The sequence below is a fragment of the Ochotona curzoniae genome, unplaced genomic scaffold, assembly GCF_017591425.1.
Source record: "Ochotona curzoniae isolate NIBS_2020 unplaced genomic scaffold, NIBS_Ocur_1.0 contig_2699, whole genome shotgun sequence".
NCBI classification, from domain to species: domain Eukaryota; kingdom Metazoa; phylum Chordata; class Mammalia; order Lagomorpha; family Ochotonidae; genus Ochotona; species Ochotona curzoniae.
Window position 1 is genome coordinate 6,103,829 of NW_024465561.1, and position 16,815 is coordinate 6,120,643.

The 16,815-nt window shown below is 41.5% G+C and overlaps 1 protein-coding gene across 12 annotated transcripts in view; it reads right to left on the minus strand.

Annotated features, from left to right (window-relative positions):
- Positions 1–16,815, minus strand: part of LSM14A (LSM14A mRNA processing body assembly factor) — a 55,705-nt gene that overhangs the window by 15,611 nt on the left and 23,279 nt on the right. For 11 of the 12 annotated variants that reach the window (XM_040976455.1, XM_040976467.1, XM_040976464.1 and 8 more), the window contains exons 2-4: positions 14,837–15,000; positions 12,427–12,556; positions 383–502 (exon numbers count right to left, since the gene is read on the minus strand). In XM_040976455.1, coding sequence (XP_040832389.1) covers positions 383–502; positions 12,427–12,556; positions 14,837–15,000 — 414 coding nt within the window. The remainder of the gene's footprint in view (positions 1–382; positions 503–12,426; positions 12,557–14,836; positions 15,001–16,815) is intronic. The other variant, XM_040976460.1, reaches the window with a different exon arrangement.

Consider the following 16,815-nt stretch of genomic DNA (forward strand, 5'->3'; position numbering starts at 1 on the left):
CTTTTGAAGATATCAAGGAAGATGCAATGGCATAACCATTCGTTCAGACGGCATTTCACATTCATATAGGACAGCCCATCACAGTACTGTGCGTGAGACTGATGTGATCCATTGCAGTGTTGTACCCAGGTCTCACAATTTGCTTTGCAAAAAAACTTTTTAGAGAACACTCATCAGTTTGGTTTTATGATTTAAGCATTGTAAAAAGTCTAAATAATGGAAGTCATTTCATATGTACTGTGATACAACTGGGAAAAAAATCGTACAAGAACCAAACAGAACTTATACATGTGATTTACAAGCTGCAAAAGCTCTTCCATTCAAAGACAAAAATCACTATGGAAATTCAGAATAAAAATACTGGAATGGAAAACCAGCTTACCTTGAGATAACTGTGTTTTTATAGATCTTGTATCCTGTGTAAAGGCAGAAACTGTACTGCTTTGGGACAAGGAACCACTGTTGGATGTTTCGGTGCCAAACGATGTCAAGGAGCTTCCAGCTTGAAGAGATTAAAAGAAATTAAAGTTCTAAATGCTCTTCATCTTCAATGACATGAAGTAATACAGCATTCTAATTATGATAATTATTTCCTGCCTATACCCGTAATACTTGCGCAAATTAATAATACTGGAAAAAAATTAGTGTATCAAACAATAGTATACCACTGTAGGGAGAAAACTATACAGTCCGATATCCTTGGATACCAATGGCTTTTTTTCTTTAAAAAAAAAAAAATTCATGTATTTATTTGAAAGGCAGAGTGATGAGGGGATGGGAGACAGAGGTCTCACCTGTTAATTCATTTCCAAATGGCCACAATGGCATGGGGCTGGGCAAGGCTGAACCTGGGAGCCTAGAACTCTGACCCAGGTGGCACAGGCACAAGCACATGGGCCATATTCCATTGCTCTCCTAGCCAGCCTGATCAGAAGGCGAATCTCCGTGACTCAAACAGGTGCTCCTGTGTGGGACGCTGGCATCAGACAGTGGCTTAACTTGTGCACAACACTGGCTCCACGAATGACTTTTCTAATGTGTGCAGTACTGTTCTGGGTACTTGCAGATGGAACAGCAAGGCTCCTCATCAGATGGAGACGTAGCAGAAATGGTAGATTCTACATCAACATTAAGGTTAGAAGCCAAATCAAACAGGCCCACTAACGGCTTTCTCAGCATTTTCAAGGCAATGGAGAAGATTCCAACCTTTTAGGTTGAGGCCTACTGTAATACCTAGTCATTACACAAATTCCGGGCAATACAAGTACAAAGGCTCCAGAAATGACCACTTCTCTTCTCTACTGTGTCACGTCAATCTTTCCCAAAGTGCTATAATACTATGGATTACCTACTTTGAATAGACTTTTCTTATAGCTACATCTGTGTAAGTTATATATTTATTAATAAAGATTTATGTTATTCTTATTTGAAAGGCAGTTATGGAGAGGAGGAATCTGCTGGTATATTCCCCAAATGGCTGCAATGCCAGAGGTGAGCTGTTCTGAAGCAAGCAGCTTCTTCCAGGTCTCCCATGCAGGTGGAGTCCCAAGGATTTGGGACATCCTCTGTTGCTTTCCCAGGCCACAAGCAGGAGGCTGGATGGGAACTGGAGCAACCAGGGCTCAAACTAGCACCCATATGGGATGCAGGTGCTGGCCCCTTCACTTATTTTTATTTCATTGGAAAAGCAGAAAGACAGAGAGAGAGCAAGGGAATTTCCATTTGCTGGCTCATTCCCCAAATGCCAGTTAACGGCCAGACTGTTTGCAACAGGGGTGGCAAGAACTGAAACAGTTGAGCCAGCATCTGACGTCTTCCAGGGTGTGCACCAGCAGTCAGATGAAGTGGAAGCAGAATAGCAGGGACTTGAACTCAGGGACTCCAATACAAGACACAGGCATCTTAAGTAGTAACTGAAATGCCCAATCCTTCCCTGTACTTCAATAGCTCCCCTTTCCTAACCTCTAAATCCAATTTAAAATGGTAGCCAGCACAGACTTCTCTAGAGCCCCAATCCAATCACATTAACATTGTATTTAGGACCTTGTGAGGACGGCTAGCACTGTGCTCAAGTGCAAACACCTTATCTTGGTTACAAGGCCTTGCCCCTTTCTGTTCCCTCTTTTCTCACCACTTTCCTGATTTTCACTCGTCCAGCCCACAGCAGATATTGACCCTTCTGTCCTGCAAACATGAGATTATGAGCGTGCTCTTTGCAAACTGCTCATTTCCAGAAGAGGCACAACAGCTCCTTCACCATTACTACTCTCACATGGTTTTGAAGACATCCCCCTCTCCCTTTGCATTCATCCTCATTTAATGAGTTCTATTTGTTCAAATTCCTCTTAAAATTGTTATCATGACAGGGAAAAGTATCGTAAGCAATGGGAACCACTAAGATACCCTAGGGTGACATTCTGATGGGCTACAGTTGTAGCTAGCTCAGAAGGGATCTAAAAACTTCTCCAAACATCTCGAAGTCATGCTTTCTAGAACTCTGTGGGAAGCTGGCCTCATCCCAGTACTTCCTGTGTTTCTCAGCAGTGACAATGACCAGAGCCACTCTGCTGATTCATACATCTCCACTCTGACCCAGCTTCTCGACTGCTTCAAGCACTCAGTGGCGAGCAAACGTGCAGAGCCTTTCTCTTCCCCAGGTCCTGGTCATAACACACAGCCTTTCCCTACTCTGATTCTACTACTGATCTACAAGACACCTCAAATTTTCATTTATTGTGGGGGAAAAGGTTTACTTTTTGCATGTAGATATCCCACAGCTGCAATATCATTTGTTAAAATGTTTCTCCATTTATTTACAATGATGCCATTGTGATGGATTAACATTTGAGGTTTAGTTCCTTTTTACAAAATATGCAAACAAAACCCAAAACACCCCCCCCCCCCAAATCCTAAAAAACAAAACAATCCCCACCAATGCACAAATATTTGAGAGGCAGATAGGGAACATGCGTAGTTCCATCTGCTGGATCACTTCCAAGTGTCCCCAACAGCTGGGGCCTGGCAGGGCAGAAGGTGGGGTTGGGGAGGCCGATTTGGGTCTCCCATGTGGGAGGCAGAAACCCAGGGCCAGAGGCAGGCATCAGCCTTGGCCTTGGTACTCTGGCACCAAGCTACTCTGGTACACAAGCATGTTAACTGCCAGCCTCTATCTTTGTGTGACAACAGAGCTATTTCACCCCCATGCCTTTAAGACACAGTTCTGATGACTGTAGCTTTCTAAGCCTTGAAACAGGGTAGTGCAAACCTCTAATTTCTTCAAGACTGGTTTGCCTATTTTAGGCTTTGCATTTTCATACGCATTTTAGAGGAAGCATGCAATACTTCAACCAAAACTTGTCGCTTAGTCCACTGCCAACAGTGTGGAAGACTGCAAGTGGCTGCTTTCACTTTGGAAGCTGGCTGTCAAAGGGGACAACAGTTCATCTTGGTTCCATTAGCTCCAGAGCCTAAATTTTTATGGATGAATTAATTTTTTTGTAAAAGTGCTGTGTGTGCTTTTGTATTTTAAATCCTACTAGGACTTTTCCATTAGGTCCAAGTTTGAATGGTTCTTAAAAGCTTTAATGTTATTCTTATATGCTTTACATACACTTTAGTGATGACATTCTTAAAGTAGTGTTAAAGATGTGATCTCAGTACTAACATTCATTGGGAAGCCAGACTTTACTGGGTAACTGTCTATGGAATACCAGCACAATATAACTTGAGAGAAAATGCCGTTTTTCCTAAAAAGGCTTTTCTGGGCAGCTCCAGGTCTACGCATTCAGGTCAAGAGCAGTTGTAAAACGAATAGCTTTAGTCGGAGCACGGGAAAAGAGAAATGCAGAAAGCAAGCTTTGAAACCCAAAGTAGAGAGAAGTGGCAAAATGATACATTCTTAGTATTTTGCTTTCACCTCCTAAACACTATTTTTTAGCTTAAATTCAAATTAATAAGTTATTTTTATCAAATGGTCATGAGTATCAGTTTTAGACTAAGAGTGATTTTTCTACATCCTCCCACTATATATAACCTGGTAACATGAAAGCTTTTGGCATGGCTTTGTGTCATTATTAACCTCCTTAGGCCCAAAGTTTCCTATGTGTTACCTACTCCTATTTTATACTGCCCACTCATAGTTTATACTGCCATTGCATTATCTTTAACTTTCATTTCTGGTTAAATTTTATGCCAGTTTTGTTTTCTACAGTGCAGCCAAAATTAATGTTCCTTGAAACTTTAAAACCCTTGGGCCTGGCGCGGTGGCACAGCGGTTAAGGTACTCGCCTTGCATGCCTGGGATCCCATATGGGTGCCGGTTCTAATCCCGGCAGCTCCACTTCCCATCCAGCTCCCTGCTTGTGGCCCGGGAAAGCAGTCGAGGACGGCCCAAAGCCTTGGGACCCTGTACCCATGTGGGATGCACGGAAGAGGTTCCAGGCTCCTGGCTTTGGATCGGCATAGCATCGGCCGTTGCGCTCACTTGGGGAGTGAATCATGGGACGGAAGATCTTCCTCTCTGTCTCTCCTCTGTATATCCGCCTTTCTAATAAAAATAAAAACAAATCTTTAAAAAAAACCTTAAAAACCCAGTAATTCATCTAATCTTGGCCCAAAATATATGCCTCACTTCTAATTTGCCCACAAAATAACCTAAAAAAGGGAGAGCTGAAATTTAGAAAACACCTTTTTATAGCATTTATTAAGACTTATGTATTATAAGTCTACTCAAGGTGAGCTTTTTACTTGGGTTTTCTGTAAACCACACCTTTAGCAGAGGAATCACTACCCTTTCTCTAACAGAGCAGCCTCAAATAAGAGCTACATATGGGACTGGTGCCTTAACAATGCAGGTTAAACCTCTGCCTGAGGCACCACCCTTTCCACTTTCCATCCAGCTCCCTGTTAATGGCTTGGTAAAGCAGCAGAGGACGGTGTAAGTCCTTGAGCCCTTGCACCCATGTGGGAGACTGGGAAGAAGTTCCTGGATTCTCAGATCATGGTGGCTACTTGGGGAGTTAACCAGCAGATGGAAGACCGATCTGTTCTATCTCTCCTCCTCTAACTCTGTCTTAAAAAAAAAAAAAGGCTGGGCCCCAGTTTGTGTCTGCACTGCTCCACCTCTATCCAGCTCCCTGTTTGTGGCCTGGGAAAGCAGTAGAGGACAGCTCAAAGCCTTGCGACCCTGCACCCGCGTGGCAGACTTGGAAGAAGCTCCTGGCTGCAGATAAATTCAGCTGTGGCCACTTGGGAAGTAAACCAGTGGAAGATCTTTCTCTCTGTAAATCTGACTTCCTAATAAAACCAAATTAAAAAAAAAAGCTACACATAACTAGTAGTAACTGAATTAATTATTAAATTGTCCACTGAGGTTTTGGGTTTTGATTATTATTACACTGAACTGGTATACCAGTTTGGGGGAAAATATCAGCTACAACAATGTTTTATATTGTATTTTGCATTGGTAATGTATTTCAATAAAGTAATTTTTTTTTTTTTTTTGCAGAGGAGTTGTAGCATCCCTGACATCTAGCTAATACAAAACAGTAGTAGCCCTAGTTGTGGCAATCATCTCCAGACACCCCTGGCAAATGTTCCCTGGGGGAGGAGAATAAATTCCTTGAGAACCACTGTTGTAGAGCTGGGGCCAGCATGGCAGTTCATGCAGCTAATCCTTAGCTTACAGCCTTGGTGTCCCATATGGGTACCAGTTCCAGTCCCAACTGCTTCACTTCCAATTCAACTCTGTTTATGACCTGGAAAGTCAGCAGTGACCTGGGAAGTTTGCAGAGGATGGCTCAAGTTCTTGGCCTGCAACATCCAAGTGGGAGGCTTGGAAAGAAGCTTGTGGCTTCAGATCAGCTCAGCTCCAATTGCTCTGGCCATTTGGGGAGTGAACCAGCAGATGAAGACTGCTGTCTCTTTCTCCCTCTGCAAAAAAAAACCATCTTACAAGTAAAAATAAATCTGTAAAAAATATTTTTTTCTCATATTTCTGAGTGTTTGATGCTACTGTATATAGTATTACACATTCCACTCCCCAATTATCCACTTTACCAACCTTCTCTGTAAGTGGTCAGGTGGTATGTAAACTATTTTAAGCCTTGAAAGCCAACTTACTGCCCACTTCACCATGCCCTTGTAATGCAAAAGCTTCCATAGAACATGTAAATAAATTTGGAGTCAGCTTACAGACCAGCTGGTCAGACACCTGTCCATTCTAAAAAATAAAGAAACAGCTGTTTCTGTGTATCTTCTATGAATCTATTTGCCTATCATGCTTAATCCACAAATCCACTCATCATATTCATATTCGTTTGTGTTTTCCATGTAGTTAACCATCATCCTCGCATACATGTACTGTAGGTCTTCCTCTCCAGTCTTTACGGCTGCTATGTCTTTCCGTACCTACTAAACTGGCTAGGACACCCGGACAGCAAGCACAAACAATAATGCCTTTGCTTGACTCTCAACCTTAGGGGAAGGTTATTTTAACTTTTCCATGTGTATTTTTTCACTCATTTCACTGATAAAATAAGGGAAATTTGGGGCCAGTGCCATAGCATGGTAAACTTAGCCTCTATCTGTGGTGTTGACATCCCATTGTGTAGCTCAGCTGTTCTAGTTCTGATCCAGCTCCCTGTTTGCGGCCTGGAAAGCAGCAGAAGCATGGCTCAAGTCTTCAGGCATACATGTGGGGAGTGAACTAGCAGATGGAAGGTCTCTTTTTGTAAAATCTGCCTTTTAAATAAAATAAATCTTCAAATTCAGGAAATTCCCATCTATTCCTTAGCAGTGAATAAATGGGAAGAGTTTTTACCAAATACTCATTTGATATGTGAGATGACTGTAATTTGTCTTTATTATTCTGCTAATGTGCTAAGTTAGTAACAACTTTTAAATATTAAATAACCTTTCTACCCTTGAGATACATCTCAGTTTAGTATGCAGCCCTGAGAATTGCTAGATATACTGCTCAATTTTACAACTATGCTCAAGGGATAAAGCAAGTTTCTTTCTTGTAATGATCTTACCAGCTTGGCATCTCAGCTACATGGTCTCTGTTATCTGGTTATAAGACTTGCTCTTTCTCAGTTCTCTGACAGAGATGGCACTGCTTTACGAAAATATTTCTGGGGTGGGTGTTTGGCCTGGTGGTTAAGACACTGGTCAATGAGGCCTGGCACGGTAGCCTAGTGGCTAAAATCCTTACCTTGCATGAGCCAGGATCCCATCTGGGAGCCAGTTCTAATCCCGGCAGCTCCTCTTCCCATCCAGCTCCCTGCTTGTGGCCTGGGAAATCAGTCAAGGATGGCCCAAGGCCCTTGGACCCTGCACCCATGTGGGAGACCTGGAAGAAGTTCCCGGCTCCTGCCTCTGAATCAGCTTAGCTCTGGCCCATATGGGATCCTGGCAAGTGCAAGGTGAGGATTTCAGCCACTAGGTTACCTTGCCAGGCCCAGACCATCTCTACCTTTAACTCTAATATTTAATTCCTTTACACTTCACCAAAGTAGATCTTTAACAGTGCTTAGCCTAACATGCAAAACTGTTTTTATGCTAACTAAGCTTTATAGGTCTGCCCTTATCAGCCTTAGTGATTAAATTGACCCGTGCCTGCACTGCAGCTCCAAGAGAATCATCACCCGATCAGTTACTTAATTTTTATAGACTAATTTATTTGAGAGTTAGAGTCACAATCTCGTATAGGTCTGGGAGGGGCTCAAGCACTTAGGACACCTGCTACTTTTCCATGTGCCATGAGCAGGGAGCTGGATTGGAAGGGGAGCAGCTGGAACTTGAACTGACATTGATACAGGATGTGGATTTCCAACTGGTAGCTTAACTCACTGTGCTACAACATCTGATTTGTCTATTTAACCAGCTAAAATGTATTCATTCCTCTGTTCTTCCAGTCAATATTTCTCAATCTTGCCATAAAGAGACTTAGCATATCAGCTGGTTATTCTGCCGTAATTACTTGTAAAGAAACAAGTGACTTAATCATCTGAAGTAAGTAACAGAAACAAGATCTCATCTTTTTATTTTAATCCTTGCCCAAGAATCAATTTAAGTGCCTGGCCAACCTGTACCATTTACTATCTCCCTAAGTCCTTTTCTATGAATGCAGCATGCTGTAAGTTCTTAGCATCTTCTGATCATTGCGCACACAGAAATACGGTTTCCATTGCTCAGTTATTTTGAGATACCCCATTTTTCCAGAGGCCCTAAATTATGGCCAATAAAATTCTAATCCCTGCACATAAAAAGTTCCTTTAGCATTGCCTTTAAAAAATAGCTGGTGCACCCAGTCTATTATTCTTCTCAATATATGAGATTATGTTTTCTCACAGGCTTGCCAAGAGTTTGCAGTCAAGCTTTTGTTTTCTTGCCAACTTGGTAGTGAGAAACGGTGCACCAGTGCTATGTATTTACTATATCTTTTATTTTAAGCACAAGCAAAGCATCTTTTGCACGTGTTTAAAGGATATATTTTTTTTCCCTATGAATTGTCAGTTTCAAAATCTTATCTAATTTTCTGTTGGGTTGGTGATCTTTTCTTTTTAGAAGTTCTAGTCATATAAAAGATATTAACCTTCAGTGACATAGACTGCAAATAAAGCTCTCCCAAAGCAATATTCATTCAGTAGAAACTGCATCCTTCCCTTCCCCAGGCTAGTTAGACACTCTCTGCTGTGACAAAGGGCAGGACAGTTGGCCATGTGCCTTCAAGGGTAAACTGCAGGTATCATACAAATACCTTGCCACCAGTGTTTATTGGGGGTACTGATTGCACATCCTATCATTTCCACAAGAGATGCCTTATAAGTACAGGAAATATTAAATGCTTTATTTATAACTGAATGGACTTTGCATTAGGTGGTTTGGCCAACTGTAAGCTAATATTTCTTCTCAGTGTAGTTAAGGTAGGATAGGTGATAATCTTAAATAGATCAGATATATCTACTGCAGTTTTAAATTACAGGGTAGTTTTATGAGGATACACCTTACCATCACTGAGAAAACCTGTATATGAAAGAAAAAAACTTTTCTATCACATAACAATAATAGAATCCTGATTTCTGTAAACTTCCCTTTTAGGGCCCGGCACGGTGGCCTACCGGCGAAAGTCCTCGCCTTGAATGCACTGGAATCCCATATGGCTGCCGGTTCTAATCCTGGTAGCTCCACTTCCCATCCAGCTCCCTGCTTGTGGCCCAGGAAAGCACTCGAGGATGGCTCAAAGTTTTGGGACCCTGCACCCGTGTGGGATATCCAGAAGAAGTGCCTGGATCCTGGCTTTGGATCGGCATAGCATAGGCTGTTGCGCTCACTTGGGGAGTGAATCATCGGACAGAAGATCATTCTCTGTCTCTCCTCCTGTTTGTATATCTGACTTTCCAATAGAAATAAAATAAATCTTTAAAAAAATAATAAACTTCCCTTTTAAATCAGAACTCTAGGGACCAAAACTGAGAAAAGGTGGATTAAAGGCGAGTGTTTGGAGCAGTGGCTTAAGTTACCGCTCGGGATGCCTGATTCTCACACTGGAGTTTTCCTGTTTAGTCCTGGATAGTCATCTTCCAATTCAGCTTGCTGCTAATGTACACCCCAGGAGACAGCCGCTGATGGCTCAAGGGCTTGGACTGCAGCCATTTATGTGAGATGGGCGGAGTTTTGAGTTCCTAGTTTGGGCCTGGCCCTGAACTGACTTTGCATTTGGGGAGTGTGCCAGTGGATATGCACTGGTGGAAGATCTCTGTCTGGCTTTCAAACGAAATGAAATAGAGATTGAGATAGATAGATAGATAGATAGACAGACAGACACATAGACTGAACTTAGATTAAAATGCGGCTTAATTTGTGCTGACATAGGTAAAGCTAATTCTTTTTAATACCTCTATCTGATTAGTGCTATAGTTCATCTGCTCATTTAGCACCCACTAACACAGTTTTCTAACTGGACTGTTCAGAAGCTATCCTAACCAGTAAGGAAATCAGTCAATAACAACAACAAAAATGATCTAGAATTGCAAAAAAATTTAAAAGACCAAGAGAACATCAGACTCCTCTAGCTTTGTGACACCTGCAGAACATTAAATCCGAAATGGCTGCAACAGTCCAAGCTGATCTGATTTGAAAACCTGCACCTTCTTCTGGGTTTCCCACATGGGTACAGGGCCCCAAGCATTTGGCTCATCCTCTGCTACTTTTCCAGGACATAAGCCGGGACCTGGACTGGAAATGGAGCAGCTGAGACTCCAACTGGCACCCATAAGGGAGGCTGTCCTCTATGCCATTTCTTTGATACATAGCTTCTTTTTTGACAGACAGGCTATAACAATTTTATTGCTTACCCTTAAATATTGCAAAAGTATCTCCCTCAAAAACATCCTTCTGTCTGTTTAACCATAACACAACTACGAAAATCACAAGTAGTGACACCTAACTAACTGCAGAGGTCCATCCTAAGATTCTAACTCAGGAGCCCATCTCACATTACATTTGGATGCTTCATCACCTTAATTTTCCCCAGTTCTACTGCCACTCTGTTCTTCGCATTGTGAATGCTTTCTGGCTTTCAATACATCCCAACTTCAGCATACACACATTTTCAGAATTAGAATCTGCAGTTTGACTGCAAATAGCACAAAGGTGATACACTTCATCCCAAACATCACATTATACATATAATTATTCAATCACAGCAGCATCAAACTTTTGATTAAATTTCCCCTTACCTAAAAGGCATGTTTGGCCCCATCCAATGTAATTAACAAGTAAACTATGGGATGACACATTATTTTTTTTTTAAAAAAGGAATCTCAGAATAGGCCTTTAAAGAACAAATGGTTAGTCATTTCTATTTATTTTGAAAAGCAGAGTGACCCAGAGAGATTTTTCATCTACGGGGTTCACTCCCCAAATGCCTGCAATGGCTGGGGCTGGGCCAGGTGGAAGCCAAAAACCAGGAACTCCATCAGGGTCTCCTGTACAGGGGGCAGAGACGTGTACCTGGACCACCATCAGCTGCCTCCTAGATGCACAAGCATGAAGCTGGATAGCCTAGAGGCTAAAGTCCTTGCCTTGCATGCACCCAGGATCCCATATGGGTGCTGGTTCATGTCCCAGCATCTCTGCTTCCCATCAAGTATCCTGCTTGTGGTCTGCAAAAGTAGTAGAGGACAGCCCAAAGCCTTGGGACCCTGCACCCACGTGAGAGACCTGGAAAGAAGCTCCTGGGTTTGGATTAACTCAGCTCTGGCTGTTATGGCCACTTGGGGAGTGAATCATCAGGTGGAAGTTCTTCCTTTCTCTTTCCTCTCTGCATATCTGTCTTTCCAATAAAAATAAATAAATCTGAAGAAAAAGAAGGAGGAGGAGGAGAAGCAGCAGCAGCGCCAGAGAAGGGACTCCATCCCAGGCAGCACAATTGGTTTAATATCGTGGGCCACAACATGTCTTCCCCTCCACCCAATAGTCCTTCTACATACTGGCAGGCATTTTTCTTCTACTTCTTTTTTTCCAAGGCTCCCTGCTTCCTTTAATTGGGATGTAGTAGTATTTACAAACTAAGAACTGAGTCTACATTGTTCTTTGCTTCTGGGTACCACTGATTCTTGGTTTTTCCTATGAAGAGATTGAGGAAATAACTAGTTTACAAAAAATAGGAGTGATGGTTCCAGGAATTAACTTCTTATCACCTACATGGGATTACAGGATTTGTGATCCATGCTCTGGTTCAGCTGAGGGTACTCTCTGCTTCTCAAGTAAAACAACACAACACTGAATTGACCTAATTACAACCAGCTCTCGCACCAGGAGGCTGCTGCCCTCTGATCATTCATTGGCTGGTCATTAGCCCAGTCCCCTACATGTTTTCACTGCAGTCTAATGTTCTGAGAACACTGTTACCACAAAGCAAAAGTGTCAGTGTTGGGGTCCACAGGAGATGCCAGCATCCCACACGAGCACCTGTTATGAGTTCCAGCTGCCATTTAAGGTCAGCTGTAACTGGCTATCCTTCCTGGTATAGTGTTAAGTTGTTGCTAATGACACTATCATCCTATAGTGGAGGGCCAGTTGGAATCCTAGCACCCTGCTTCCCATCCAACTCCCTGTGGGAGTCAATCAGCAAACCAAAGATTGCTTCTTTCCCCTTGGGTTTGAAAAAAAATCTTTCAATGAAGTTGATAATTAAATACATGTAGGTTTAAAACGTGACTGTTCTCAAAACTGACCTTTATAGATCCACAAAGGACATTAAATAGAGGCTTTAAAAGAATAATCAGAATGTGTTAAGACCACAAAATAAGGTTATAAAAAGAACATCAACCAACATTTCTGAAGGTGTAGGTTGAATTTTCAACAACTTTGCATACAGATTACAAAAAAAATAAGAAAAAAGGAAAAAACAGCACATACCAACACCAACAGTACCAAACTGTTGCCCGACTAGTGAACTTGGACTGAACTGGCTATATGTCGGCATCCTGCCAAAAGGCCCATAGGAACCCACTGACTGGAATGAAGAGGCAGATGAACCTAGTGAAGACTGAAGGGAAGTCAGGTTATTTTTCCATGCTCGAAGCAACATGTGTGATGAAAAGAAATTCAGTTTTAAGAAAACAAATAAATAAGCACTACACACAAAAAAGAATTAAAATGGCTTCTAGCTGCTTTTTAATATTAGATATCAGTGTGATTTCAATCTTTGTACTACTTAAACTCAATATGATTTTCAATGTTTTTTTTCCTACAATAACTCTCTCTTTTAGAGTTAAGCCTTTACCAGCTAAACCTAAGATAATTTTTGTACATATAGACTTCATATGCTAATTGGTCTTACTACAAATATATAATGGAAATAACTATTGTATAAAGGCTCTCAGGATATAAGCTCACTGACAGAAGACTCTTGCCAGGTACTAATAAATACTTTTGAATAATGAAAAGCAAGTGGTGGTTGGAGTTTTTCAACACCAGTTGATGTGGGTTATCAGTTTTTCTTTCACATAACTAAAAAACTGGTTCCCAGATGATTATCCAAAGACACAGAGAACAGACAGTAAGAGAGCACCACTTTTTGTTGTGGGTAGCTACTTCTATTAAGAGCATGTTTCTTCTTTCTTCATTTACCAGATCCATTTTCTCTGGATTCCCCCAAAATAAGACTTTAAAGCGGGGGGTATGGGTAAGATGAAAATACAGATCTTCTCCAGTTTACGCTGGAGAACAAAATTCATAATTTTTTAAAAACTGCTTTCATCTACTTTCAAGGCAGAAAGAGATAAGTTAGATATATTTTTTTGCCTATTGGTAGACTTCCTTATGCCACAACAACCAGGGCTGTGCCAGGCCAAAGCCAGGAGCTCCACTGAGTTTTCTCTTTCTGGAGACTGGGCACAGGCACTTCAGCTCCCACCTGCTCCCTCCTAGGATGCAGCAGTAGTGTGGCTGGGATTCCAACCCACACTACGACAGGACGCGGGCATCCCAAGCAGTAGCTTAACCTGGCACAATGCCTGCCCCTCACAATTTCTTAGTGAAAAGATTACATTCTGGAAAAAAGGTTTAAATATCACCAGGTATTTTTTCCTACTTTTTAGATGAATCTATTAGATCTTTTCCTCTAATATTTGGAAGTAAGACAAATCCCAAGCAAGGTAATGTACAATAACCTACTTTATGGAAAGCTGGGAAGATTTTATCACAGCATGAACAAGGATAAAGGTGGGGGCTTGAGGCACACGAGGTAACCCTGGGCCTGGGCCTCTCCCTCAGTGCAGCTGAGTCCTGGCTGCTCTTCCGACTGAGCTCCTTGCTCTGTCTGCCTGGGGAGGGCAGTGGACAACAGTCCATAGGCATGGCCTGAATCACGCATGTGGGAGACCAGGATGGATTCAGTCTGGTCTAGACCTGGCTGTAGTGGCCATTTGTGCAATGAGCCAGCAGAAGGAAGAGTTCTGTTTTTCCCTTCCTGTTGCTCTTTTAAATAAACCTGATTCCCCCAAAATGGGGGTGGGATAAAGACAATTTTAAACAACCTAAAAGTTTGTTGCAAAACAAGCATATTTTGGTGCTAATAACAATGACATGACAGAAAAAAAAAAAAAAGGTGTGAAGACAACACATTTAGGAGGGAAACCATGGGAAGACCAGTCATCTCCCTAACTAATAATACTCTTAGGTAAGTGATTTTTCTATTACAGCCAAAATGCAGAGAGCCTTTATCTGCTTCCAATGAATGTGCAGAAATGTAAAACTGGATATCTACTTTAACTCATAATTTACAATCACCTAAATATTTTTTTACAGTGTGAAAATTTAAGAACTTTTTATATACGTTAAAATGCTTTTGCTTGTGTAATATTTACCATCACATACCACATAATATGTGCTATGATTTAGCAGTTTTCTCCATTAAACCAAATAATTTCCCAAGAGTAGCCATTATCATCCTGGTTTCTAACATGAACTCTATCAAGTGCAGTGGCGTGAATCCCATCTTTTGAAACAGGATTGTCTGGGTCTGTTCAAATTGTAAATGTGACAATAATTATGATACCAAGTTCAGAGTGTTACGAAGGCTAAGTTCAATAAATATTAGTTAGAATAGTTAGAATAGAAAGTTAGAACACCTTGTTTAAATTAGAAAGCATTTTATGATAAAATTCCTTTTAAAAAAAATCTAGTCCCAATTTATGATCCAAACAGAAAGATCTAGAGGAGAACACACTCCAGATAATTTCACAGAACCAAGTCACTTGGAGACAGCAGCATGAGCACTCAGCAGGGGAGGGCAAGGGCCAAGGCTGGCCATGCTGTCAGTTACCTGCACGATAGCTGGGTCCTGAGGCAAAGAGCACTGCGGCTTCGGCGGCTCACAAACAGTGAGGTCTTTGATATCGCTCCCACGGAAGATAATGTATTCAAAGACTTCATCTCGAGGCGGTATTGGGCGATCTGTTGGTCTGTCTTCGGTACCGAAGGATCGAACTGTTGAGAAAATAAAGAAAAGGTGAGTGTCTATTCACATTCAGGAAGCAATTCTAAGCATCCCATTTCAAGCACCAAGCAATAACTTCGAAATGCAATCTGAAAAAAAATCTAATCATTAATCTGTATGTAGAAAAGTAAGTATTTAAAAATACAGGAAAACAGAGTAGGTTTTGCCTAAAGCCAAAGATCATTCAATTTAATTTATCAGCATAATGAGACTGTGCTCTTCCTCTATTTTTAAGAATTATGGAAGGGCAGATCTACTTCTTTCCAGGCCACAAGCAGGGAACTGGATGGAAGTGGAGCAGCCAGGAAATGAACCAGCACCCATATGGGATCTTAGGCGTGCCTGACTTTAGTCACTAGGCTACCATGCTGGGCCCTCTTCCTATTTTTATTTATATCTTTGGTGGTTGTGTTAAGAGGTATTAAAAGTTCATTGCTGAACTATTTTTAATAAACACATTCTGGAAAACAAAACGTGGGTAGTGTCAGTAGAAGATGGCCTAAGTTCTTGGGACCCTGCACCCTTGTGGGAGACCTGGAAGAAGCTCCTAGTTTCAGATCGGCTCAGTGCCAGCCATCACAGACACTCAGAGAGTGAACCAGCAGATGGAAGATTTTTCTCCTTGTATCTCCTTCTCTCCGTAGATCTGCCTTTCCAAAAATCTTAAAAATAAAAAATAGAGGAAGAGCACAGTCTCATTATGCTGATAAATTAAATTGAATGGTTTCAGCTTGGCCCATCCTGAGCTGTTGCAGCCATTTGGGGAGTGAATCAAGGGATGGAAATCTCTCTTTGCTTCTTCTTTTTTTTTTTTTTAAAAAAAGAAAAAGAGAACGACTGATTTCTATTTATTTGAAAGACAGTTGCACAGAGGGGAGTGGAGCAGCTGGGACTCAAATTGAAGCCCACAAGGGATGCAGATGTTGCAGGCAGAGGTTTAACTGGCTGTGCCGCATTGCTAGCCCTAAACCCATTTGTAATAGCTTATTCCAAATATGCTACACCTCAGATGGTTTTAGCAAGAGTTAGTGTAAGGCCTCGATGTAGAACAACAGCTGGGAATGCCAGCATCTCAGGTAGCTGTACATGCTAAGCAGCATCAGCCTCTTGTTTGTCTGATTGTTTTTGTCCTTAGTTTCATAAATGTTTTCGTCATCCTAGGGAAGCCTCCCTTCCCTTTACGGTTCCTCCACCTTGATAGCCACTGACAGGCTTTCTGCCTCCAAGGCCTTTTCTATCCTGAAAACACATAGAAGGAATTATACAATGTGTGGTGTTGTGTTTCTGGCTTCTTCCACTAGAATGAGTGTTTTGGAGTGCCACTCTAGATATTCTTTTACATTTTTTATGCATACATGCACACATATGTATGTACACATGTGACATATAGGAAATATGTTTAAATACAAGTCGTTTTTCTAATTTGATGCTTTTGCATGTGGGCAATTTTAAAAAATATTTTATTGACGTCCAGTTATTCTTGGTTTTGTAAATTTGACTCAATCTCCTTGATATAAACACGATTCCGTATTTTTGGAAACAGCTTACTTGATAGCCTTTTCCATTGTGGGATTTTATTCAAGAGATACTCAAATGTCAGCTATATATGTAGGGCACTGTGTCAGGTTCTGTTGACATTGCAAATACAGTTTAAACACAGAACATTTTACATTTTACGAGAGAGAGGCAGAGGCAGACTGGGTGGAATCCTGTCTGGCTCAGAGAAGCACACATTACTCCAGCCTGGGTGCAGTCATGGCGTGGTTCAGTGTGTGTGTCAACCCGACTGGGAAAATCATCTTTTG